This window comes from Rhea americana, unplaced genomic scaffold (genome assembly GCF_003343005.1).
Source record: "Rhea americana isolate MKP2758 unplaced genomic scaffold, rheAme1 scaffold_17, whole genome shotgun sequence".
In the NCBI taxonomy this organism is placed as follows: Eukaryota; Metazoa; Chordata; class Aves; order Rheiformes; family Rheidae; genus Rhea; species Rhea americana.
Genome location: NW_028185816.1, coordinates 5,841,575 through 5,863,395, shown reverse-complemented (window position 1 = coordinate 5,863,395; position 21,821 = coordinate 5,841,575). Strand labels below are relative to the sequence as shown.

The 21,821-nt window shown below is 38.4% G+C and overlaps 1 protein-coding gene across 3 annotated transcripts in view; it reads left to right on the top strand.

The window, feature by feature from the left end:
- The window catches only part of NELL1 (neural EGFL like 1), a 281,618-nt gene that overhangs the window by 197,033 nt on the left and 62,764 nt on the right, over positions 1 to 21,821 (top strand). For all 3 annotated transcript variants that reach the window (XM_085300904.1, XM_085300903.1, XM_085300902.1), the window contains exon 14: positions 16,967 to 17,062. In XM_085300904.1, coding sequence (XP_085157030.1) covers positions 16,967 to 17,062 — 96 coding nt within the window. The remainder of the gene's footprint in view (positions 1 to 16,966; positions 17,063 to 21,821) is intronic.

Here is a 21,821-nt window from a genome sequence, read left to right as displayed (position 1 = left end):
TTTTCGGCTTTATTAAGCTATTTTCAGCTTTATTAAGAATGCTGTGTTTAATTTTTCCAGCATTTCTAGCCCCATTAGTTTAGTTTACACTGCATTTGGATCAATTAGTGCACTTGATGATAATGCACTATTTGCTCCTGCCTATTTAAAACAAGAGAAACCATGGGATGAATTTTCAGTGTATTAAAGAATCTGGAGTTCCTCCAAGGACTGTGATTAGTATRAATGGTAAATATCAGAGACTGGCCAAGTGGAAACAAAAATTSCATGTTGAGTAACTGTCCAGTGAATCTATTTTCTCACTCCAGTGACTTTTCAAGTCCATCCTTCTAGCCACCTCTTGGCTTTGGGAATTTTTTTCCCCCAGTAGGCATATTCTCATGATGACTGTACTTAACTGRAATATAAGCAAGTTAATAATGGTAGAGATAGAGCTAAAGAAAGTTGAGCAACCAAAAAAAAGTATTCAGAAGTGTAAGGATTTGGAAGGATTATCTGATGCAACTGCAATCCTATTAGAAACCAGTTGAGATGACATTTGACTTTTCTTTCCTCGTGAGCATCTTTATATATTTTCTTCTTGGAGATTAAAAAACACAGAGGATTGGACAATAGAGAAGACTGTCTCCCCAAACCTGAGCTTACATAGTCTTAGTGCATAATCAAAATGCTAGTATATTGAATTTCAGCTTCATTGGATCTCTGTGATCTACTGGATGTTATAAAAGCAGGTCAAAGAAGTTTTACATTTTTATTTCAGTTTTATTTTAGGAAAGTGGTTATAGAAGGCAAATGTAGAACATTAATTTCATTTTAGTACTTTTGTAATACAATATAATATATTTAGTTTAGTTTCAGGTGTTAATACCAAAAGTTCTTGCCCTCTTCTGAAGATTATTGACAGCATTCAATTTTACTTACTGTTGTAAAGCAATGCCTATACAGCTTTATTTGGAACATATGCATTATACTAAAGTATTGGCATGAAATAAGTGAGTTTTATCTGTCAGAGAACATGATTGAGATGACTCTTCAGTTCTGATAGCTTCCTGCATGACTTGAAGAAACAACTTCTATTCATCTTTGCTGTAAAATTGTATATTATAGAGCTTGTTACATTGTATTACTTCACTATATTTTTTTGATTTTTGCATGARTGAACAGTATTGAATTTTGCCTGGATGTTTTGAACACCTGTTGTTCCCTTGGGATATCATGTTTGTTTGTCTTGCTTCTGGTCCRTCACAACCTTTGTAGTTTGACACAAATTGCCTACAAGTTTGCATGTGGCGAGCAATCTTGTAATCTCATTTGCTTTACCAAACTTGATATGCTGCTCTGAGATGCATTCCCATTTCACTAAAGTACCTTCTCAGTGGCAGAATACAGATAAAGGTAGATATAAGTCACTGTAAAAACAGTATTGTGATGCTGGGTTTGTTGATTTAGTCAACAATAACAAAACACAAAGCAGTAGGTGAAACACCTAAGCTGAATTCTCTTGAGTATCTGATAAAGAGGAAAGCACATTCCTTTGTGCTGCTTTCAGAAACAGCAGGAATCAATTCTCTCCTAAGTATCTGTGTTCAACTTCTCATATCTTAAATATGTATTTAAATGCTCTGATATTGGTCGATTAAGTAAATGTGGTTGTGAATCCTGAAAAAGCAGCGGTTTTTAATGGAAATAGTGAAAAACAGTATTATTTGTGTATGATATTCCACTGTAAGAAATGCTCCGTCTTTCTCTCACCCTATGGTTTGTTTGATGTGCCTTCCCCCTAGAGCTAGAGAATTACTGTGCTGGCTAATGTGCCATATAGACTGCAGTTTAAAAGGTTTATTTTAGATGGATATAAAAGTCTACAGCGGTACACCACTGGCATGGTGGTCTGAAGAAGCTTGCTCTGTTGCTGACGATCAGTCTGTGGGCAGATAAGCAGATGACTTCAGACTCTCGGGTGCTGTTTGGAAGACRAGCACCAAACTCCCATCAGGCTGGGCCCTCGGATGTAGTGGGTGTCTCYCTGTGAAGGTCCAAGTCTGCTGTCCCTTCCTTTCCTTAAGCCTGCTTGGAGCCTGCACAAAAGCCAGAAGTCTGACTTTGTAATGACGTGTCAGCTCCCGAAGACCAAGCAGCTATCGTGCATGCAAGAATGCAACTCCATTTAACTAGAAGCTTGCTTTCTGTCCACTATATTTTTTTATTTAAAATCTTCTGTGTAGAGGACAAGAGGACACTATTATTTTTGATACTGACAGCAGGAGTTTCTTTTTTTGTTTTGTTTTCTTTGCTGATTATGTACACTATAYGCTATTTATTTCCTCATGGTATGCAGTAGCATTCATAATACAGAGCAAATCTAGTAAGTTCCCTGCAAATTTGGGAAAAAAGAGAAAAAAGTACAAGAGCAATGTAACAATAGCATGCATAAAATTTCACAAAGCTGTTCAAAGAGCTATTTTTCCCCACAATTTGACTTGTCTTGTCAATGTACATTAGAGATGACCAGTTGATTATTCCGCAGTGGAATCATCTTTTTTTCTTTTTCTTTCCTTTTTTTTTTTTTTTTTTTTTTTTTTTTTTTTTTTTTTTTTTTTTTTTTTTTTTTTTTTTTTTTTTCCCCAAAAGATCAAATGTGATTTGGCTCAGAAAGTGTCTTTAAACAGAAATGGCTTTTGTTCTTGCCCTGAAGTATGAGAATATTCTAAGTTTAAGCTTTCAAAACTTGATTTTATTTTCACTTAGATGAAGATGAAGCAATTTCGAAAGGTTTCTTTATTCTGCTGAAGCTAGCATTAGTGAGGCAATAGAATATTTAAGTACTTTCATTGCTGCTTCTTTGATTATATTTTCTACCTGGTGTTGCTAGGTACATTTTCAGGTTAGYAAGTGGATAATTGGAAACATGAATCTCTTCAAAATATGCAAAACTGATGTTTGTGATATGTATCTCCATGCTATACATATATACTTCATTCTTGACTTGAGTAATATGCTTTAGCCTTAACTATAATTCAGAGTTATGCTTGGGATACACTCAGTGATTTTCACACACTGATTTTCAGTGAGATAGTTGAAGACTAGCTACCACATGAAAGAGTATACGACAGTGTATTATGTTTATGATGATTTTATGAAAAATGCCATAGCATTGCTTTAGTCCTCATCCTCGATGAGTTGACACAGTAATATAGAAGTGAGTACCATAATACTGCACTGTTGCATTACACAGTACATTTTCCTTTAGTGTCATTTAAACTGGATAGATAAAATAAACATGACCTGAAGTAGTTTCATTTCCAGCCTAGATTCTAATGCCTCACAATAATGTTGAAATATTTGAAGGTGACTTTGCATGAATGGATAAGTCTAAGCTAATTTTTTTCTTTTCATGGACACATATTTTTTCTCTGTGTGTTTATGCTTGAGCCCCTTGTATTTTAAGCCAGTTAATTTTCACAGAACTCACTCCTACTCATGACTTGTTGCAAAAGAACACATGCCTTGCAAAGCTCACCCACTTGTTCTTTTAAGATGATACTTGAAATACATGTTTTCTGAGAATTTTTTTTTAGAACAAAGCTTTTAGTGAAGTCTCTCGAAGCTCCGGTAAGCTGCATTGAAGGGCATGAAGTGAGGGGATTCATGTCGTCTGTGCTTTGAAAAGCCCGGAGCTCATCATCTGCTGGAGCTGCTGTTAGGAGACTGCTGAAACCCCTCATATGAGGGATATTAGGAACAGAAACATGCATGTGCAGAAAGAGCAATTGTTTTCAGAACTGCCTCGCTGTCCTTCATAGAAGCTAGTTACAGCAGGTAGCTTGAAAAGCTACAATTAARTAAGTTTCATCTTCCATGTTACAACTTACGTAGGGGAGGACTTCCCCAAGTCAGATCATATAACTGTGACTTTGTCCTTTTCCAGGTCTCTTCTGAAGGCTTATTGTTAATACCATGTCTACTGTAGACTGCACAGGGGTGCAACTGCTGTGGAGCTGTGGCTAGTATAAACCCTTAAAGGCATATGACAAGTCTGCTAAGAGCAAGCTATGTTTGTTATTATTCAGGAAGACATGATGTTGTCTACCTTGACTTCAGCAAGGCTTTTGACGCTGTCTCCCATAACATCCTCATAGGCAGGCTCAGGAAGTGCAGGTTAGATGAGTGAGATGGATTGAGAACTGGCTGAAAGGCAGAGCTCAGAGGGTTGTCATCAGTGGCACAGAGTCTAGTTGGAGGCCTGTGGCTAGTGGAGTTCCTCAGGGCTCAGTACGGGGGCCAGTCGTGTTCAGCTTGCCCCCTCAGCAAGTTTGCTGATGATACTAAGCTCGGAGAAGTGGCTGATGCACCTGAGGGCTGTGCTGCCATTCAGAGAGACCTGGACAGGCTGGAGAGCTGCACAGAGAGGAACCTCATGAGGTTCAACAAGGGCAAGTGCAGGGTCCTGCACCTAGAGAGGAATAACTCCATGCACCAGTACAAGCTGGGGGCCRACCTTCTGGAGAGCAGCTCTGCAGAGAAGGACCTGGGAGTGCTGGTGGATGACAAGTTGACCATGAGCCAGCAACGTGCCCTTGTGGCCAAGAAGGCCAATGGTCTCCTGGGGTACATTAGGAAGAGTGTTGCCAGCAGGTGGAGAGAGGTGATCCTGTCCCTCTACTCAGCCCTGGGGAGGCCTCATCTCGAGTGCTGTGTCCAGTTCTGGGCTCCTCAGTACAAGAGAGACATGGAGCTACTGGAGAGAGTCCAGCGTAGGGCTATGAGGATGATCAGAGGGCTGGAGCATCTGCCCTGTGAGGAACAGCTGTGAGAGCCGGGCCTCTTCAGCCTGGGGAAGAGAAGACTGAGGGAGGGATCTCATCAATCTGTACAAGTACCTGAAGGGAGGGTGTCAAGGGAATGGGGCCAGACTTTTTCAGTGGTGCCCAGCAACAGGACAAGAGGCAATGGGYACAAACTGAACCACAGGAAGTTCCACCTGAATGTTATGAGCAGTGGAAGTATGYGTTAGTGTTACAACAACAAAAATAAATGCCATAGCTTTGGTTTCCCATACAGCATTTAATGGCTATGAAGCAGTTCAGTCATGATACCAGGGAACTGATACATCTGTTAAGAGAAATGCATTCTATGCACCATAAAATTAAATGTTGTATTGTCAAGCAATATAGCAAGTATCCCTTTAATCAATTTTTGCAAACTAAACATTGTAAAATGATATTGTAGGAAGGCAGTACTGTAAAACTGTTTTGAAAATATATTCCATTARGAACACATACTGTATTTGATGGAAGGATTATGGCTGCCGTTTATGGCACTGTATTTTTTCTGCATTAAGAATGTATTGTGTACTGTTAGCAGATAGAGTATAAGAAAGCTATTTCACATTTATGTTGAACCTCATTGCTCTAAATGAACCCAAGGTACTGAAAATATGGCGTATGCTCTGTGGAGCTTTGAAGTGCAATTGACAGGTTGTGAGGTGAACAAACAGTGTCTGGATGTTTTACATGCGTCAGGGAAGAAAACTGTGACTAGATATATCAAACTTGGAGCACTGCACCTTTGAAAACTCCCAGAAGGCACAGTCAAGCCACTTGTTAGGGATCTTTCACGGCTTTGACTCCTGAAGCAYGCAACGCTGTGATGGGGCCGGTACGGCAAAATACAGAGCGTGCTGCCCTGGAATCACTGAAGTTAGATTTGTGCCCTAGTGGTGTTTCTCTCTGAGAAGAAACCAGGGATATGTATTTGATCTTCCTTCCCTTTTACCATTCCCCCTGCATATTTCTTCCTAGCTCTCTACAGAAAAATAGCGAAGAATGGCAGGTGGCAGAAACAGAGGTCAGGGTTGTGTGCRTTTTCCAGATATTGGCTAAAATGCATGTGTGTCTTATGTGTATATCTAAGAACAGAAACCAGCAGTAAGATCTTATGTGTCGTAACAGAAATGTACTCCGTAGAGTCTTATAGCAAAGGAATGTAGAGGACAAATTCTCAGTAAACTGAAATAGTTTTACTAATTGACATTAGCAGAGAATGGGGCCCCTTGGGTTTCTACAGTGCTSTTGGCTCAGCCACAGATTGTACGTATAAAGATTGTATTTGCTTTTCTGCTCTTACTTGTTAAACATGTAGTTTATTAAATTCAATTTCTGTAGTTAACTCTATTCTAAAAAGTGCCTGGCAGGTTCGGGTTCTTAATGGGTATGCCTCGCTGGGGGTTTGTAAGGCTTAATTGTTTATAATCTGCAATAGCTTGAGATGAAAGGAGTTATGTAAAAGCAACGTATTATGATGATTATAAGGTTGATGGTGATGCATATCACACCTGCTGCCACATCAGACTGAGCAAAAGCAATCTCTACCTTTTGGCTTTGAAGCTTCTGCRTAACAGTGAGAACAATTTCACTTTTCAATGTTTTCTTTTTCTCCATTGAAAAAAAATTTGATTGGCGCTCTCAACTGAGTCAAAAAACTTAATTTTATTCGCTCTCCTTCTGGATGAGCCTTACATTTCAGTACAAAACTTACTTGGTGAGATTAATTTAGGTAGATCCAGATGTTGAGCTGAACATATTTTTTCCCCAAGGGGAAAATTAAAAAATAATTGCTAAGACTCTACGTTTTTTCCAGAAAATTGTACTTCTGTAGTAATATTTTAGCTACTGAAAAYCTTTCTAATTTAAAATGCAGATTAGCACTGAGATTAATTTAATCCTGTTAATAGTTACTTCCGTTCTTTTAAACCAACAAATGCAAAGGTCAGAGGTGTAAAAGAGTGTACAAGTTATCTAGACCTAAGAAAATTAATTATTTGGTGTGGTATGTTTTACCAGTGTATTTGAAACTTTTTTTTTTTCCTCCTTCATTGTTTTCTTTGACATTCTTTTTTTTTTCCCCTTGTATAAACTTGATTTGAATGAGACAGAACGCCCTGGGACTTTGCTAATGGGATACATCTCTCTATTGCCAGCTTGACAGGGTCTTTAGTGAATGCAAACCTTTATCTGTTAGASACTGCAAGGTAAGCTAGATTCTGTAAATCGAGATTAACTCTTAATTCTGTTCCTTAAAGGGGAAATGCCTGTATCTAACATGGCATCTTTCTTGATAGAGAGTGAAGACCCGATGGGTATTGTGAATGAGCTCTGAAAGTTTCACATGCTGAAGGAATACAAACAGGCTGACTTTTCTGTAGCTAGCAGACTTCGATCTAGGGAACTGACAGTTCCCATCTTCCTGGTATTGTTTGACAGAAGGCAACTGTGCTCTGAAAAGGCATTTTATTTGGAGTGGAGTGCTTCGGGAGGACAAGCAAGATTTAAAAGATGATGCAAAGGCCCATTTGAGAATGTTTTCAGAGATGCAAGCAGAGCCTTTACTTGCAGCAGAACGTACTTACTAGAAGTATAATGTTAAGTCAATGGGAGATRATACCTAGATTTTAGTGTGCTCATTAACAGGTACTCTACTTATGCTCTTCTAATGTCTTTGTAAGTCCTTGATCCAGAGCAGAAGAACCTATTGCCATTTTATTTTCTATTTTCTTCTTCTCCCTTTCAATATGTCATCATCATACTGTCACCGTAGTTGCACAAACTATACATTTGTAAACTAGGGAACCATTAAATGTTATCAAAAGAAGTGAGTATTTGCTTTCAGTTTCAATTTTTGTGCTTGTGGTAGGATTCCTGCAACCTTAATATTGCAGAGTTTAACACTATAGAAGCTATGACTGCAAGAGTAACAGGTTCATTTCCAGCCACAACTTAAAATTTTCATTCTAAATTTTGCTCAGAAAGTCAAAAGGTAATGATCTTCATACAGACAAGTACCATAAGGTGATATTTTATTGAAATGTTAGCTGTTTTTTTTTTTGAAACTGCTCAGCCTCTGAGCTTTCTTAATGAAATGTGATTATTTGAGCATGCCAAGTAGTCTTCATTAGGTGACATACAGTAAATTTTTTACACTGAGRGAGAATGTTTCTAGCAGGTGGACAGACTTGTGGTTTATCGATGGAAATCCCATATTAAAGCTATGCAAGTATGTAAGAGTGAATTTAAGGTCTGGATGTTCAGTACATCTTTTATTACATTTGGGTAGACTCTACCTACTCTTGTGCTAAATATATCTCAAGTGTATTTGCATGCACTGGGATGCTAAGAACAGAGTCCCATAGAAGATGCACAGATAGAGAACTGTTTTCATGTTGCCTGAATGTTCAACATACTGCGTTATGGTCAAACACAACTAAGATTGCGTCGACTGTTTGTTTAATCCAGTTCTTTTCAATTAATTCAACGGGACTGGAATCAAGGATGTGCTACAAGGAAAAAAGACATTATTATGGTATGTCACATGTCATTTCTCAAAGTAAATTTCAGTTTGATTTTAGAGCTTTGAGTGTTGACTTGAATTTTGAAAGATGGTTTTCAGTTGGTTTCTGGAAAATGTCTTCCCCCCTATTTTGTCAGATTTAGTATTAGATTACTAGAGGGACAGTTGCAGTTGACTTAAAATGGTGCCCTAAAAATGCACCTCAAGTCCAGCCTTGAGGAAGCAGAACAGAAAAATGGCAACAATATTTATTTAGCACAGAATCATCTCAGGTTTTGAGAAGTGCTTTCAAATGAGCAATATTTCAGAGTGCAAATTGTATTATACTACTTTTATCTTCTACTATTCCAGTTGATCTTATTCATATACGTTTTAGAAAATCATCACATATCTGTTCTCAGAGCCGTAAAACAAACTTGACATCAAAAAGTATGTTTCATAAACGTATTTTACCAATGAAGTATAAGGTGTACATATTTTGTCTATTCTGTATGCTTTCTGAATTCATTTAATAAAATAAATCTTCCTTACTTATTAGAAAAAAATTTAGTGAAATATTACTGGTCAAGATGCATAACTTTTACATTCAACAGTAAGTTCCATTATTAGGATAATACAGGAAGTAATTAGTGGTTAATAATGTGATTCATTGTACTAATTGTAAGGAGCTGATGTTTCATTGTTCAAAAAAAACCAGCATCTCTAGCCAAACRGCACGTGAGCTCACCCTGAAAGAGTCCAGAAGAACTGCCTGCTTCTTGAGTGCAAATGGCCACAAGGTGATTATGTACCGTCAGGCAAAACACCAAGCACCCGAGAGAGAATTTAACATCTTAGCAAAGCAAAGAAAGGGCCTGCTTCAAAAAGTAGTTAGTGCTTTTGGAGAGCTATTCTTGGCCCTTCAAATTCTCTTTAATCTTCACTTTTGCAAGTGCTGTGTCACAGAGCACTGGGTACTTGAAAAGATTCAGTCCTAAAGGTGCTAAAAAGGCCTAATGCCAAATTCTACATTAATTCRCCACATTGATAAATACTGCGTAGTCTGGATATATAAACAAATATACACATGTGCACACTTAGTGTATATATATATAGAGAGAGAGAGATTGTGTGTGTGTGTGTATACACACACACATTTTTTACTCTCACTGTGTGWTGCCTCCCAAATTTGGAAGAGGTCTCCCCATTTTTTTTCTGAGTATCTGGAAAAAATCTCTTCAAAAACTAAATCCCAGATCATTAGTCTTTGTTCATACTTAGCTCTTAATATTTTTATACTACCTGTATTTGGATTTTTGACTACACTAGGCAAGCGATTACATTTGTGAAGTACCTCTTATATGTATTATCTCTATAAATAYAAATCAGGAATAATAATTTTACAATCTTCTCTTAGAAGGCCACAGTATTTATAGGCTCTTCCTGAACTGAACTAAACCTCACACACAATGCACATAAAATATGAAGTGTAAATTAGGTTGGAAGCCACTCATAAAGGTGATGAACTGCTCAGCTAACGAGTTGTCTTGTAGTTTCAGAAGCAGTCACATCCTGATTGCTCGGTTGACCCGTACTCCCTACTCACCTTCCTTCTCTAACACGTGGGATGAGTTTTTTCCAGACYGGTTCTGATGCCCACGGTACATTCCTGCCAGGTGTGTCTTTCTCCGACACCAGCCAACTGTAAAGGGACACCAGTGGCATTTTGCAGACTTTGTGTTAAATAAATGTGACCCTGTATMCAATGGATGTGGATCACTGAACCAAGAAGTTTTGTACTTTTATAGATGATAGTGTCACACTTGAACAGAGGAAAAAGAACAGGACCTCTGCTGCTCCCTTATTTGGTTTGTGTGCTTTCTCCTTAGTTTCTCAGTTGGCCTCTAAACCCGCCTCAGCAACTAGTATCATCCGATTATTCTCGTGTTTGGCATATATAGTTGGACTGTTATCAACCATGACCTTGTGCGTACTTGGCTGACTAAATTCAGTCAGCTAATGAAATTATGGTCTTTCCATCAATTGATTATCAAATTGCTTGGATAGTGCAGCTAGCCCATCTCTTTTCCCAAGCCAGCACGTTTTTGTTTACCCATGCAATCTGTATCTGACYTCCTCCTCGCCTTTCCTTTACGTCCATTTTTCACCTGACATGCACATAGTCTTTGAGTCTGGCTAAGTATCAGTGGGCTTTATGGCTATTTTACTGATCATCCAGTTGRTCAGTAAAATAAGTATTTCAAAAGTAGAAGAGAAGCCCATTATGACTTTCTCTTGATATTTCTGCTGCCCACTGCAGCAATCCTCAGACATCTGCTGGTGTACAAGGAGAACMGCGAAGATGTGAAGAGAGGGTTGCGCTTGCCTGGGCAGTGACTAGAAGGAGCTGTGGTCTGCATTTTGGTAGGGAGTACAGCTGTGAGAATAGAGCTTCCGTGAGCACCTGAAAAGGTTGTGTTTCCACCCTTTTCCCCATAATGCCCTATACCAATACATAATCTTTGAGCAAGCAGAAGCATCAGATTGAAGTCCCTTCAAATTCAAGTCTTTCAGAAAACTGTTGTAGGTTTAAATATTGGCACAAGTTTGGCAGTGTGCTGCTGTGTTTGATCATGAAGTACAATTTAYTCTCCTCACCACAGGTACGTAACAGTCTGAAGCTGGCAGGAACATGTGGGGCTAGCTACCAGCTAATTTTGTATGGATATAAGTACCCAGTACTTCGGGTCAATGTGTAGAAAAGCCACAAGTTAGTATACTGCTACTACACAATAGAAACTGATACCTTGTCATACTATCTGAAGGAGGAGTTTTYGTCTGGGCTACATAGCAGTTTTCTCTGCAAAACAGAGTAAGAGCTACTCTACATAGTAATTGTCCTCACAATTCATGGAATAACTTGCCTATGGAAGCAAGTTAGTGTCTGGCTTATATTTTGGAGCATGAGGTTGATATCTGTGATAAACTTAACCTAATGCAGTAATAGGTACTGTTTTGATCCATGTGAATGTATGCTGATGAGTACACCCCATTGAAAAAAAGTGTTTTCTTGCTTTAATTAATAGCTTCTCTTCCCCTTAATGCGGGGGTTAGGGGTTGTTTGGCTTTTGGTATTGCTATATTCTTTACTGTTATGTGAGCTACAGTACTTTTTTTTTTTTTTTTTCCTGAAGTGCTATTCCTTCTGGTGCTAATGGAACTTACTTTTCTAACACTGTATTTTCTCTTGATCAAAGAAGAAACAGGGAAAATCATGGGGGAGAAAAAAAAAATCAGTGGAAGAAGCCAAGAATACCCACTCTTGGGTCTTTTGGACCTCTTCCATATCTTTGTGTTGTCAAATTGAAGAGGTCAGCTGCTTAGTAAACTAATTGTACAGATGCTCTTAAAATATTGATAGAAATAGTTTCTCCCTTACTGGTGTTCGTTGCTTTTTGCTGGTGTTGAAATGAAGAGAAAACAAGGATATAATTCTAGTCAGTTGCGTTAGAGTTCAAATATTTGCTCATTCTCAAATGTCAGAAKATAAATCCTAAATAAATGAAGTGCTTCTATTTTAATTTTTTTGAAAAGCAATGGGCAGATCAGGTAAGGGAAAAGGAAGGGAATGCAATGTATTATACCTATTGTTGCATTATAGTAGGTGAGGTTATTTAGTTGGAAAAATGTGGCTTGTGCTGTACCAGGGCAACATCAAGAATTGGGCCTATTAAAATGAACATTTAATAAATATATATAATTCTTATAAAATATTAATGTAATAGTTACAGTGCTTTATTATAATTATATAGAAAATTTAATTTGCATATAGATCAAGAAATAATATTTAATATATATCTGGTTTAATTAGGATAAGACTTTTGTGTCTCTTCATAGATAGTTTTCCTTTAAATTCATAGGATAATTACTTTTTTTCTGTATTTGATTTGTGTTTTTTTACTTTATGATGATGATTGTATTATACTTGGAAGTTAAAGGTGTTTGCGCAGCATGAGGGATCCATGCTACTGTTCAAGCTTCTACTTGCACAGTGAGGTATTGTACTAAGCTACCTTGGGAAAAATACAGAATAATCAAGGCAATTTCTATGGCATTGTAGAAAAAGTATTTGGAACCTCAGAATCAAACTGACCAAGTTTCCATGAGTGTCATAAATAGAGGAGCTAAAGAGGGATTGCACAATTTTTGGTAATAAGCAGTATGAATATTTGAAGTTGCTGTTGGCATTCTTCCCTCATACTGTCTGTCCTTTTCATTAGTGCTTAGATTCAGGGGAAAACATAAAGACTTTACAAAAATATCAGACAAATTCTGCATCTTATACTCAAAGAGGCTCTCGCACTTCTAGCTTTGCTTTTCCTTTCTGAGGATATCCATAATGCCCTTATTGGAAGAGAAAATGAGTGTATTCAACTAGACRGGGAAAAGAAACTGTACCCTGTAAATAAGTTAGCAGTAGGAATACAACTCGTGTGTGCCCAGGAGTGCTGATACCGAGTCTGTGGGTTGCCTCCTGCTGCTCTTTGTGGAGCTCTGTAGTGAGGCTACCATGTCCCTGCAATGCTGATCACAAAAATGGCAATTCCRGCAGAATCATAGTGTTAGCTCATTCCATTTGCTATAGATCCATCATCAAGGAGACACACTTCAAAAAGTAAAGCTCCTTCTCTGCGGAGGAATTACTAGTTTTTAGCAAAGATCTTTTCTGATAAAGCCTTTYACTGCAGAGGAAGAAATCTGTTAGCATTATAGAGATATGTCCAGCTTTTCTCACTCTAGCAGGAGCTGCCTGAAGTCAATCGAATTTGTTTCCATTGCATATGGAATGCTGAATAAGACCCTTATGTTAATGATTTTTGATTTTCATTGTAGACTTTACCCTAATGGCTTCTTCACTTAATTTTCCCAATAAATGTTTATTGCAAATTCTGTAACTGTTCACCTTTTTAACAAGGTTTTCAACTYGCAAATAATTTCAGAGACAGAATGTATTTGTGGGAAGGCACTAGGAAAATATGATCTGACCAAGATTTGTTTTTCTTGTACTAACTTATCTTGGCCAAGAGGGAGCCTGCAGTCAAGGTTACAACTGGTAGTTCTGTGGTGCTGTTCCTCCTCCTCCACTCCACCCCAATACGTTTTGAAGGATCTAAACAGCAGTAGAAGCCTTAGGTCCCACAGTCCCTAAGAGTTATGAGAAAACATAAGCACCGAAGCAGGTAGTTTCCTGAGCTCATGAGGTGATTCACTGTTCAGTCACTGAGCTGCTCCCTGTTGGTCCTCTTGTCCGTCAGTAGAGCATAGGTACAGAAGTGGTGTAAAGGTTTTGCTTAATTAATATCTTCTGCTGAGGATGTTAAAGGAAAAAAACCTCATTATTGGAAATGAATTAATTTTAATAAAATGTTCTGAAAGGTTTCACTCAGAGACAAAAAGCTATCAGAGAGACTAGTCCAAATGAGTTAGGTTTGGTAAAATTATTGGCAAGTAAAACCAGATTTATATTGTCAGAGGTATTGAACATTCTTAAAATTCGAAGTAGTGCTATCAGTACTGCCTGCAATGCTGTGGGCACTTTTCCTAGCCGTTAAGGAGAGTACCCTTTAGACAAACACTCTGATTTTGTAGCTGTTTTCTGAGATTTGTAGGTTTGATGTTTCCACTTGATGCAAACTTACAATGCAGGCATTGGAGAGTCTGAGCAAGCACCATCTGGGGAAGATGAATAATGTCCTCAATAGCAGGATAATTTTGATCATCTTGCTTGGAATTTTCTGTTCTTGCATAGAGGGGAGGAAAAAAGAAATAAAAAAATCCAAAAATCCTTCAAAGCCTGGGCAGCAAAGACAGCTAGTCTGTATTGCAGAGACCTTTTAAGCTTCTGCGRTGATTGAAAAGGAGAACTGAATTCTTTCCTTCTGCAGCCATTGCCCAGCTTCTTCCACAGCTCCGTCCCCCTGCCAGCATCTGTGTGCCAAGCTAGCGCCAGAGTAGCTGCTCAGGCACCGGGCCCTGTGGAATTAGAAACGGTGCTACCTCCTCCCTGTGTCCCTGCACCGTTACTACCGTTCTGAAGTTGGCTTACYCGCATACTAAGATGTGACAAGTAAAGCCAAGAGAAATTTCAAAATGTTGAACAAGTGCTAGCACATCAGGATATGTATGGAGGAGGTGTATTTTGATCTGGATACGTATGCAGGAGAGAGAGAGGGAGAGTTTTGGGCCTCGCTGAGTGCCCTGGTCCCTCTCTCCCAGGTGCGAAGCGCGTGCCTGGCGGTGTCTGCGGATGTCAAGACCTGCCGGCTGCAAGGGTGTGATAGAGTTTTTGCACTAATGGGAAGATCCTTTAATCACCAACCTGTCTTGTAAACCTTTCTCTCTTAGTTATTTCAGAAGAATGCAGAAAAAAAAAAAACAGTTTTCTATGCAGATCTAGCAATAAGATTAATTGTAAGAAGCAAACATTTCACCGTACTAAGTTGCCAGTAGCAGTTACGGTAGTAAAGACAGTGGGTGAGAGCTTACTTAAGCCCTCTTACCTATTCCCCATCACTGCTTATATGTCTCTTGAGCTGTAATAACTTTCAGGGGACGAGCGTGATTATGGTAGACAATAAAGCTTTTCATTTTTTATGCCCTTTCTTATTACTTCTGTTTCAAGGATCTTGTGTAGATCTTTTCCAGTGCAGTGTGGCATACATTATGGATAAACTATTCACATTTTTGACAGTGCAACTGATTGTATTTTTCTTTTTTGCCCTTTATATCTGCTCTGTCACAATTCTAATTCTTTTGATGCCATGCAGGAGTGTATTACTACTTCAAGAAAGTCTCTGCTCACTCTCAAACCAGAAAAAAATCAAATGAACTTTGCACCTATTCTGAGAATACTGAGCTTATAAATCRGCAAATTTCCTTTAAGGAGTCAGAGAAGGAACTTTTTGAATTTTGTCGTGTTTTATGTATTTTTTTTTCCAGTTGTGTATCTTAATATTGTATTGCTTTCAAGCTTTAGCAAAATTATGTTTCCCTGCAAATATTTTAGATGGAAAAACACAGTTAAAGTGCTACTGTTAAACCATCTTTCACTTCTTTCCATCCAGTAGAAATTCACTTGTTTCAAAATAGGTATTTTTCAGAAGACTAAYGTATGAAGTGCGTGCATCGATGAGTAGGACATGTTACTGGGCAAGAGCCCTTCTTTCTCCACACGGCCACTTTAGGCCGTTCGTAGGAGAGCTTAYGTGCTTCTGTTACCATCTTCTCTAAACCCCTTCAGCATTCTTCTCATRTTACCCTCCATGAAACCTCCAGAGTATGCTGTGAATTATATTAGTCCAGACAGCTCCATCTATCAATTCAGTCAAGAGATATGGTGATGTGCTTTTTTTGCCTCTAAGTGGTTAAAAATTACAAAAGAGTCTTCCTAATGTTGAGTACTTTATTCACTTTGTTTTTCTTTTTACTGCCTTGGAAGATAAATCTAAAACATTTCTTCTGTTATCTAGCACTTTAAGCCTTTTCATAGCATTTGTCACATCTCTGCCAACACTCCATCTGTGATTTTAGCTCACAGAAAACACTTTGCGGTTCTGTTATTAGCTTAGATGCAGCGAGTTGCTGTTTAAATATTAATTGTAAATTCCCTCATAAGTGCAGTTAAGCCCACTGAGTAACTTGTGAAGTTTAGTAATATCTAGGAGAGAGTGGAGAGTGTGCTGTGGGTAAGGCCTGCTTTTATTCCTAACAAAGTTTTTACTGGAGTTGATGGTGCAACATAGATGGTGTCTTGTTGCCCACAGTTTCCTTTCCTCTTTTTACTTCACTTCGTCTCCTTGTACAGACACAACAAAAGGAAAGAAAAAAGAGTAACATTGAAYCCCAGATGAATTTTTTCCACAGTTAATGAACTTCCTGCAAAGCCTGGCTGGTCGAATGTGTGGAGCAGCACTCGGTGCTTACAAGAAAGCATGCAAGATSCAGCTTTCATTTCAGGTCTCAGTTATTGCACAAGTGCACTCGTAAAGTGTACTTGTGTATTTTAACGTAAAGCGTCACACCTCAGTAGAGGCATTATCTTGTGGTTGACCCCTTCTCCTCTGTTTACAGTCAGGAGCCTAAACTTATTTCATTTCTTGATTCCACAAAATGAACTTTACACTTCAAAAGAAAAAAAAAGAAGGGGAAGGGATGGGAAGAAATATGTGTTTAAAAGCTTTTCAGAAAAGTATATTTGATGGAAGTGAGGAACAAAGTAGTTAACACCATCTGACCAGCCTGTTCTCTGTGGATCACCAGAGCATTGTAATTGTAACACTCATATTGGATGTAATTGAAAGAAGATCAGTGCCATTAAAAATAGTATGCTATATTTTTCCCTCTCTCCTTTTTCCAGATGGTTATTAATCTTTTATTGGTGAGTTGGTTTGCCTACGGGTAGTCTGAATTTTTTCTTCATATCATTTRACTGTGTTTCTTCTCTTTGTTTGCAGGTAGATTGGATTTTAATATATTGAATTCTGATAATTGCTGTATAGAATGCAGATAGTTTTCTTGGTATGTTGCAAATGTGTAATAAATGTAAAAATTATGTATTACTGCATATTCATTTTTTTTTCAGCATTCTGTGAAGAGGGGTGCAGATATGGTGGAACTTGTGTAGCCCCTAACAAATGTGTCTGCCCTTCTGGATTCACAGGGAGTCACTGTGAGAAAGGTAAAACTCTACTGAAACACTTCTTCTTTGGAAATGAGAAATATGCTATGCTGAAGTAAGAAATCGTTGCTTTCCATTGGGTTACTTTCCATTCGTTCTATGTGATATTTTCTCTTCAGTAAACATACATATTTTGACTATTCTGTGGTTGCCTTTTTGCTAACTGAAAGACGTTCTTAAGTTGAACATGGGRTGTTTAGAGTTGTTTCTGCTTTTGATTCCAGTAAGCGCTATTAGGTAACCGAGAGGAAGGCGAATTAAAAATATCTACTCCGCTTGACTTCTCTGGTGCCACTTCAAGGTGACCCTCTAATTTTTATGAAACTATTGTGCAGATTAGACCAGAATTTGGATACGTATTTCTCACTAGTGTTGCCATTAAAGAATTCTTCGTAGTTTGAGTTGTTGGATTCCTAAGATTTTATTTGTTTATAAGTCACTGAGGTCACTGATTTTCGTAGAATTGCAAGCTGTTAAAATGCATCTTACAAATGATGCTTTAATTCTTTTTAGATCTGTCCAAGATCTTTTCCTCCACCAAGGCTTGTTTCTGACAGTCTCTTCCATAGGCTGCACCCTTCTGTGTGTGTCACGGAGAGGTGGTTCCTCGTATCCCTCGTATAAGAAGAAAGGGATCTTGCAGGATGCCGTGTAGGACCCTGATTAGCTTCCCTAAACAGCAGATTTCAGATTTGATCTGGGTCCATGTTGACTATGGTTGTATTTCAGTTAAGTAACCTGATAATAGAATTTCCAGTGTTGCATGTTTGTTAGTGAACCTTTTGTACTTGCCCATACCGATGGAAATAAAATAGCTAGTTTAAGGCAGGCTGCGTTATGTTAGTTGGGGTGAGATCATAATCGACTAGATTCTTTAAGGAAAAAAAACCCAAAAATGAAATAACCATTGAAGGACAAGTTAAATCACTAAAACCACTTCTTACCCAGAGACTGTTTAATAATTAGCATGTAGCAGTATCTGTTTAATACAGAGCTGTTATGCTATAATAGAAAGTAATTTAAGCCTGATTGTCAACAAATCGACTCTGAGTAGCTTCTGAAAATTACTAAGGCTTTTTATGGATGTACTCAAATCACTAAATACTGAAATCCCATAGTTTCTAGTTGTCAGCATTGTTTCCTAATGATTTGGGAATGAATTAGGACATTAATATTTTCATACCATTTTGAATTAATTTGTGATTATTGTATTCTCATGCTTATAGCCCTTGGGTTATTTGTTTTAAACAGAAATAATCTCCCAAACCTCCTGACACTGAGCAACAAGCACAGTTTATATACATGTAGAAGTAATAGAAGTAGCTGCCTTGGAGCACCACCTACCATTGCTCCTCAGCCTCTAATCCTGCTAGGTATCCTCTCCCATATACAGTTTACTCATTCCTTTCCACAACCTCTATTTCTACTTATTCAGCAGAATTATTTTTTTGCTATTCAGTTTATTCAGAGAGATGCAGGATACCTGAGATGTGGTCTGTATATGTGAAAATCTTGTAATACAAACCCTTGAGGTGCTGGCCCGGAGCGTGCCTGCCAACCCAGGGAGTCGATGGCTTCTGGCCATCATTCAGCTCTACTCACTATCTTTCTTTCAGCAATGAATCTTGAAGCATGTTTCTTCTTATGGCTGTAAGGRGACATTTATGACTAGAATACAGTGCCTTTAAATTGATAAATTCATGGTTTAAAATTGATAAATGGGTGACATGACCACAACTGAAACCTATGTTTTCCCTGTCTTTTATATTGTTTTGATCTAAAATAAGAGTTAGCACACCAAGTAAAGGAAACATGGCAGGTGCAGTACCCACACTATATTATTAAATTTAGAGGTAGATATCAGAATGAACTAGTTTCTGTGCGTAAAATCTRTATGTCTTGAACTAGAAGAAGGATTGTTTAAAAAATGTTTTTGGAAAGAGATAGGATGTACCAGTATGCTACTCAGTAAAGCTGAGCTAATGATGGAAACATTTAGAAATCTGATACGCAAACTGATCTGAGTAGGGCTTTGCATATGAGAAGTTTGTCACGTTTTAGTTGTTAGAGTATTTAAAAAGGTCAGCAGATACACCTTAAGTCATGTGCATATTTTAGTGGCTGACTAAGTGCATATCAGATAMAAGTGATGATAACTTCAGCCACAAAGGAACATATCCTGGAAAAATTGTGTTGAGAATAGAAAGCTGATTAGCCACCTTTTGAAGTGGGCCTCCCTTTGTTTACCTGCTTGCTCCAGGAAGGTGCAGTGGTGTCAGGAACAAGAGTTAGCTGAGTGAGGACTTCCTTCCTAGTCTCACTGCAGTTTGCTGCAGTATTTTTAGAAGACATTTGAGGTATTCARAAAGCATGGTTTTTTACCCTGTTGTCTGTAATGTTAAAAATAGGCACCTTGTTATACTTAACAGATGGTAGCACTCCCTCAATCACTGTCCTTCAGATAGTCTGAAGGCAATGACATGGTGGGACTCCACTTTAAATCAAAGCTTAAATGTTCCTGGTAAAATCTTGTCTGATGGAAGCTCATGGTGAACGGATGCATATCTAAAGTAAAATGATGTGTTTTGGTAATGTATTCTATTCACCACASTGCATTTAAAGATGTCCTTCAAAGTGACAGCACAGCAATTCTTCCTACATTATTTGTGAGCTGAAAGAACTCCTCATTGGCTAAACATTGTATGACCCAAATTGTCTTTAACATTACGGAAAGTGTAAAATGAACCAGCAATTTAGAAAGTTTATTGAAAAGCATGTGTGTTTACTTCTGAATGTGAATGTTCTGTGTTATTCATCAGTTCTGACTGCATGGCTGAAATAATGATATTAGGTTAATTTAAAATTCGGAGAGATTTGAAAAGGGTCAGATTTATGGTGGTAATTTGCTCAGTTTAAAAAGTGAAATCAAAACAGATATTTAAGGCATATGTGCAAATGCAGTATGCAGCTAAGAAAATCAGCTACTGCTAATTGTTACTTTGCCTGAAATGAGGAATCACCATAACACAGTTATGGGGCTGACTTTTCTTTTTGCATATGAGATGAACTGGAGACTGGTACCCGGAGATGCTGTCAGGTAATTCTTCCTTCCATCCATTCTTTATAATGCTGTTTCTAGAATATGTACGTGATGCTACTTACAGATTTTTTTTTTTTTTTTTTTTTTTTTTTTTTTAGGGTCTCCAGAGCTGAAAGAAATGATCCATGTGATCATATATAACACAAAAGTGATACCCGTGTTAGAAAGCTTTTTCTATTAGAATTTTTGCTGATGTTGCTGTGTGGTTCCAATGTGTATGTGCTCAACTGCTGAGCTGGAAATGTGTATCCTGACTGTATGTAACAGTTCTAGCTTAAGCCAGGAGGCATCTTTGGCAAGCATCCCATTTACAGAGAATGCAAACACAGTACAGAGAATTGTTGGCATCATGGAGTCAAATACTCTCATTTTCCCTCCGGTGATGTTTTCACCATCTCATATTTTTGCCCATTTTGCCAAAATCGTTCCTTGAGCTGTTTTTATCTCTCTGTAGACAAACCACAGGTCAGCGGAGTTATCATGTTGGTTTTGTAGACAGGCTCCATCATTATTCTTTATCTGTGAAATATTAATCATTGCCGCTGCTGATAAAGCAATAAGGGTGAGACAGCAAAGACAMCGTAGGCTATCAGAGTGTGTGAACAGGTGGTTCTATGCCTGGAAATCGCAGTCTATCACAGACATTCCTTAAACACCTGCATGCACTTGGTAGAATCATGCACTTGGGCCTAGAAATACACAGCAACCTATATACAGCTCTGGGATGGTGACCAATGGTGGCAGAAATTTCAGCTATGGGAGTCAGATCCTGGAATTGCACAACAGGTTAACCCAGGTGTCCCGCRTAGAAACCTGGAACGCAAACTGCCGTAGGAGGGCAGTGAGTGATGCTGGCTGAGATACCCCAGACTCCAGCTGGTTACTGGCAGTCGGTTTGGAGAGGCAAAATCCATTTGTTATTTAGATACGAGTCTTCACAGCATCTGTCTGTGCAAATTATAACTTTAGGCAATGAGCAAGAAACAGCAGAAGGGTTTGAAGCCATAGGTTCCTAGCTACTGGCAAATCAAGAGAAGTGCAGTRTTTTTCCAAAAGCTGCCGGAAAGCCTTTGGCAGGGGTGGGGCATCGCTTCCGAAAGTGATTCAAAGCCGTTGCACCAAACCTTTGCTCCCATGCCTCATGACAGCAAAGTGGGCAGAGAAACGACTCAACTTCTGCCTGAGCCRATGCACAATGAATGAGGAATATGATGCTGGTAGATTAAAAGGACTTGGCTTAGGCTGGAGCTCAGAGTGGTGAGTGTTTCTGTTGTAGTTACATGTGTAGTTATAATGTTTGTAAAGCAAAGGGGAACAGTTTGCTCACAGAGCGGAAGAGTGATGTCAGAGAATTAGCTGCTGATTGTAAACAGTCAGCAGCAAGGGTTAGACATGGCAGAGACGCCTCCGGATGGGATAATTACTGAGGGTTTTTTTTGTGTTGTTGCCTGTGCCTACCAAAGCTTGTCTGATATTGGGGCGAGAGGTCATGCTTCAGTATGTACTATTGCTGAGAAACATGCTTTGAATCCCAATAATCACTGCGTGGGAAAAAAAAAAAGAAAGAAATCAGTGCTTGCAATATCGCATTAGTTATATACGGTGTCTTCAGTGCAGTTGTAGTTCTTGTTTTTTCACAGGTGTGCGATGAAATGTTCC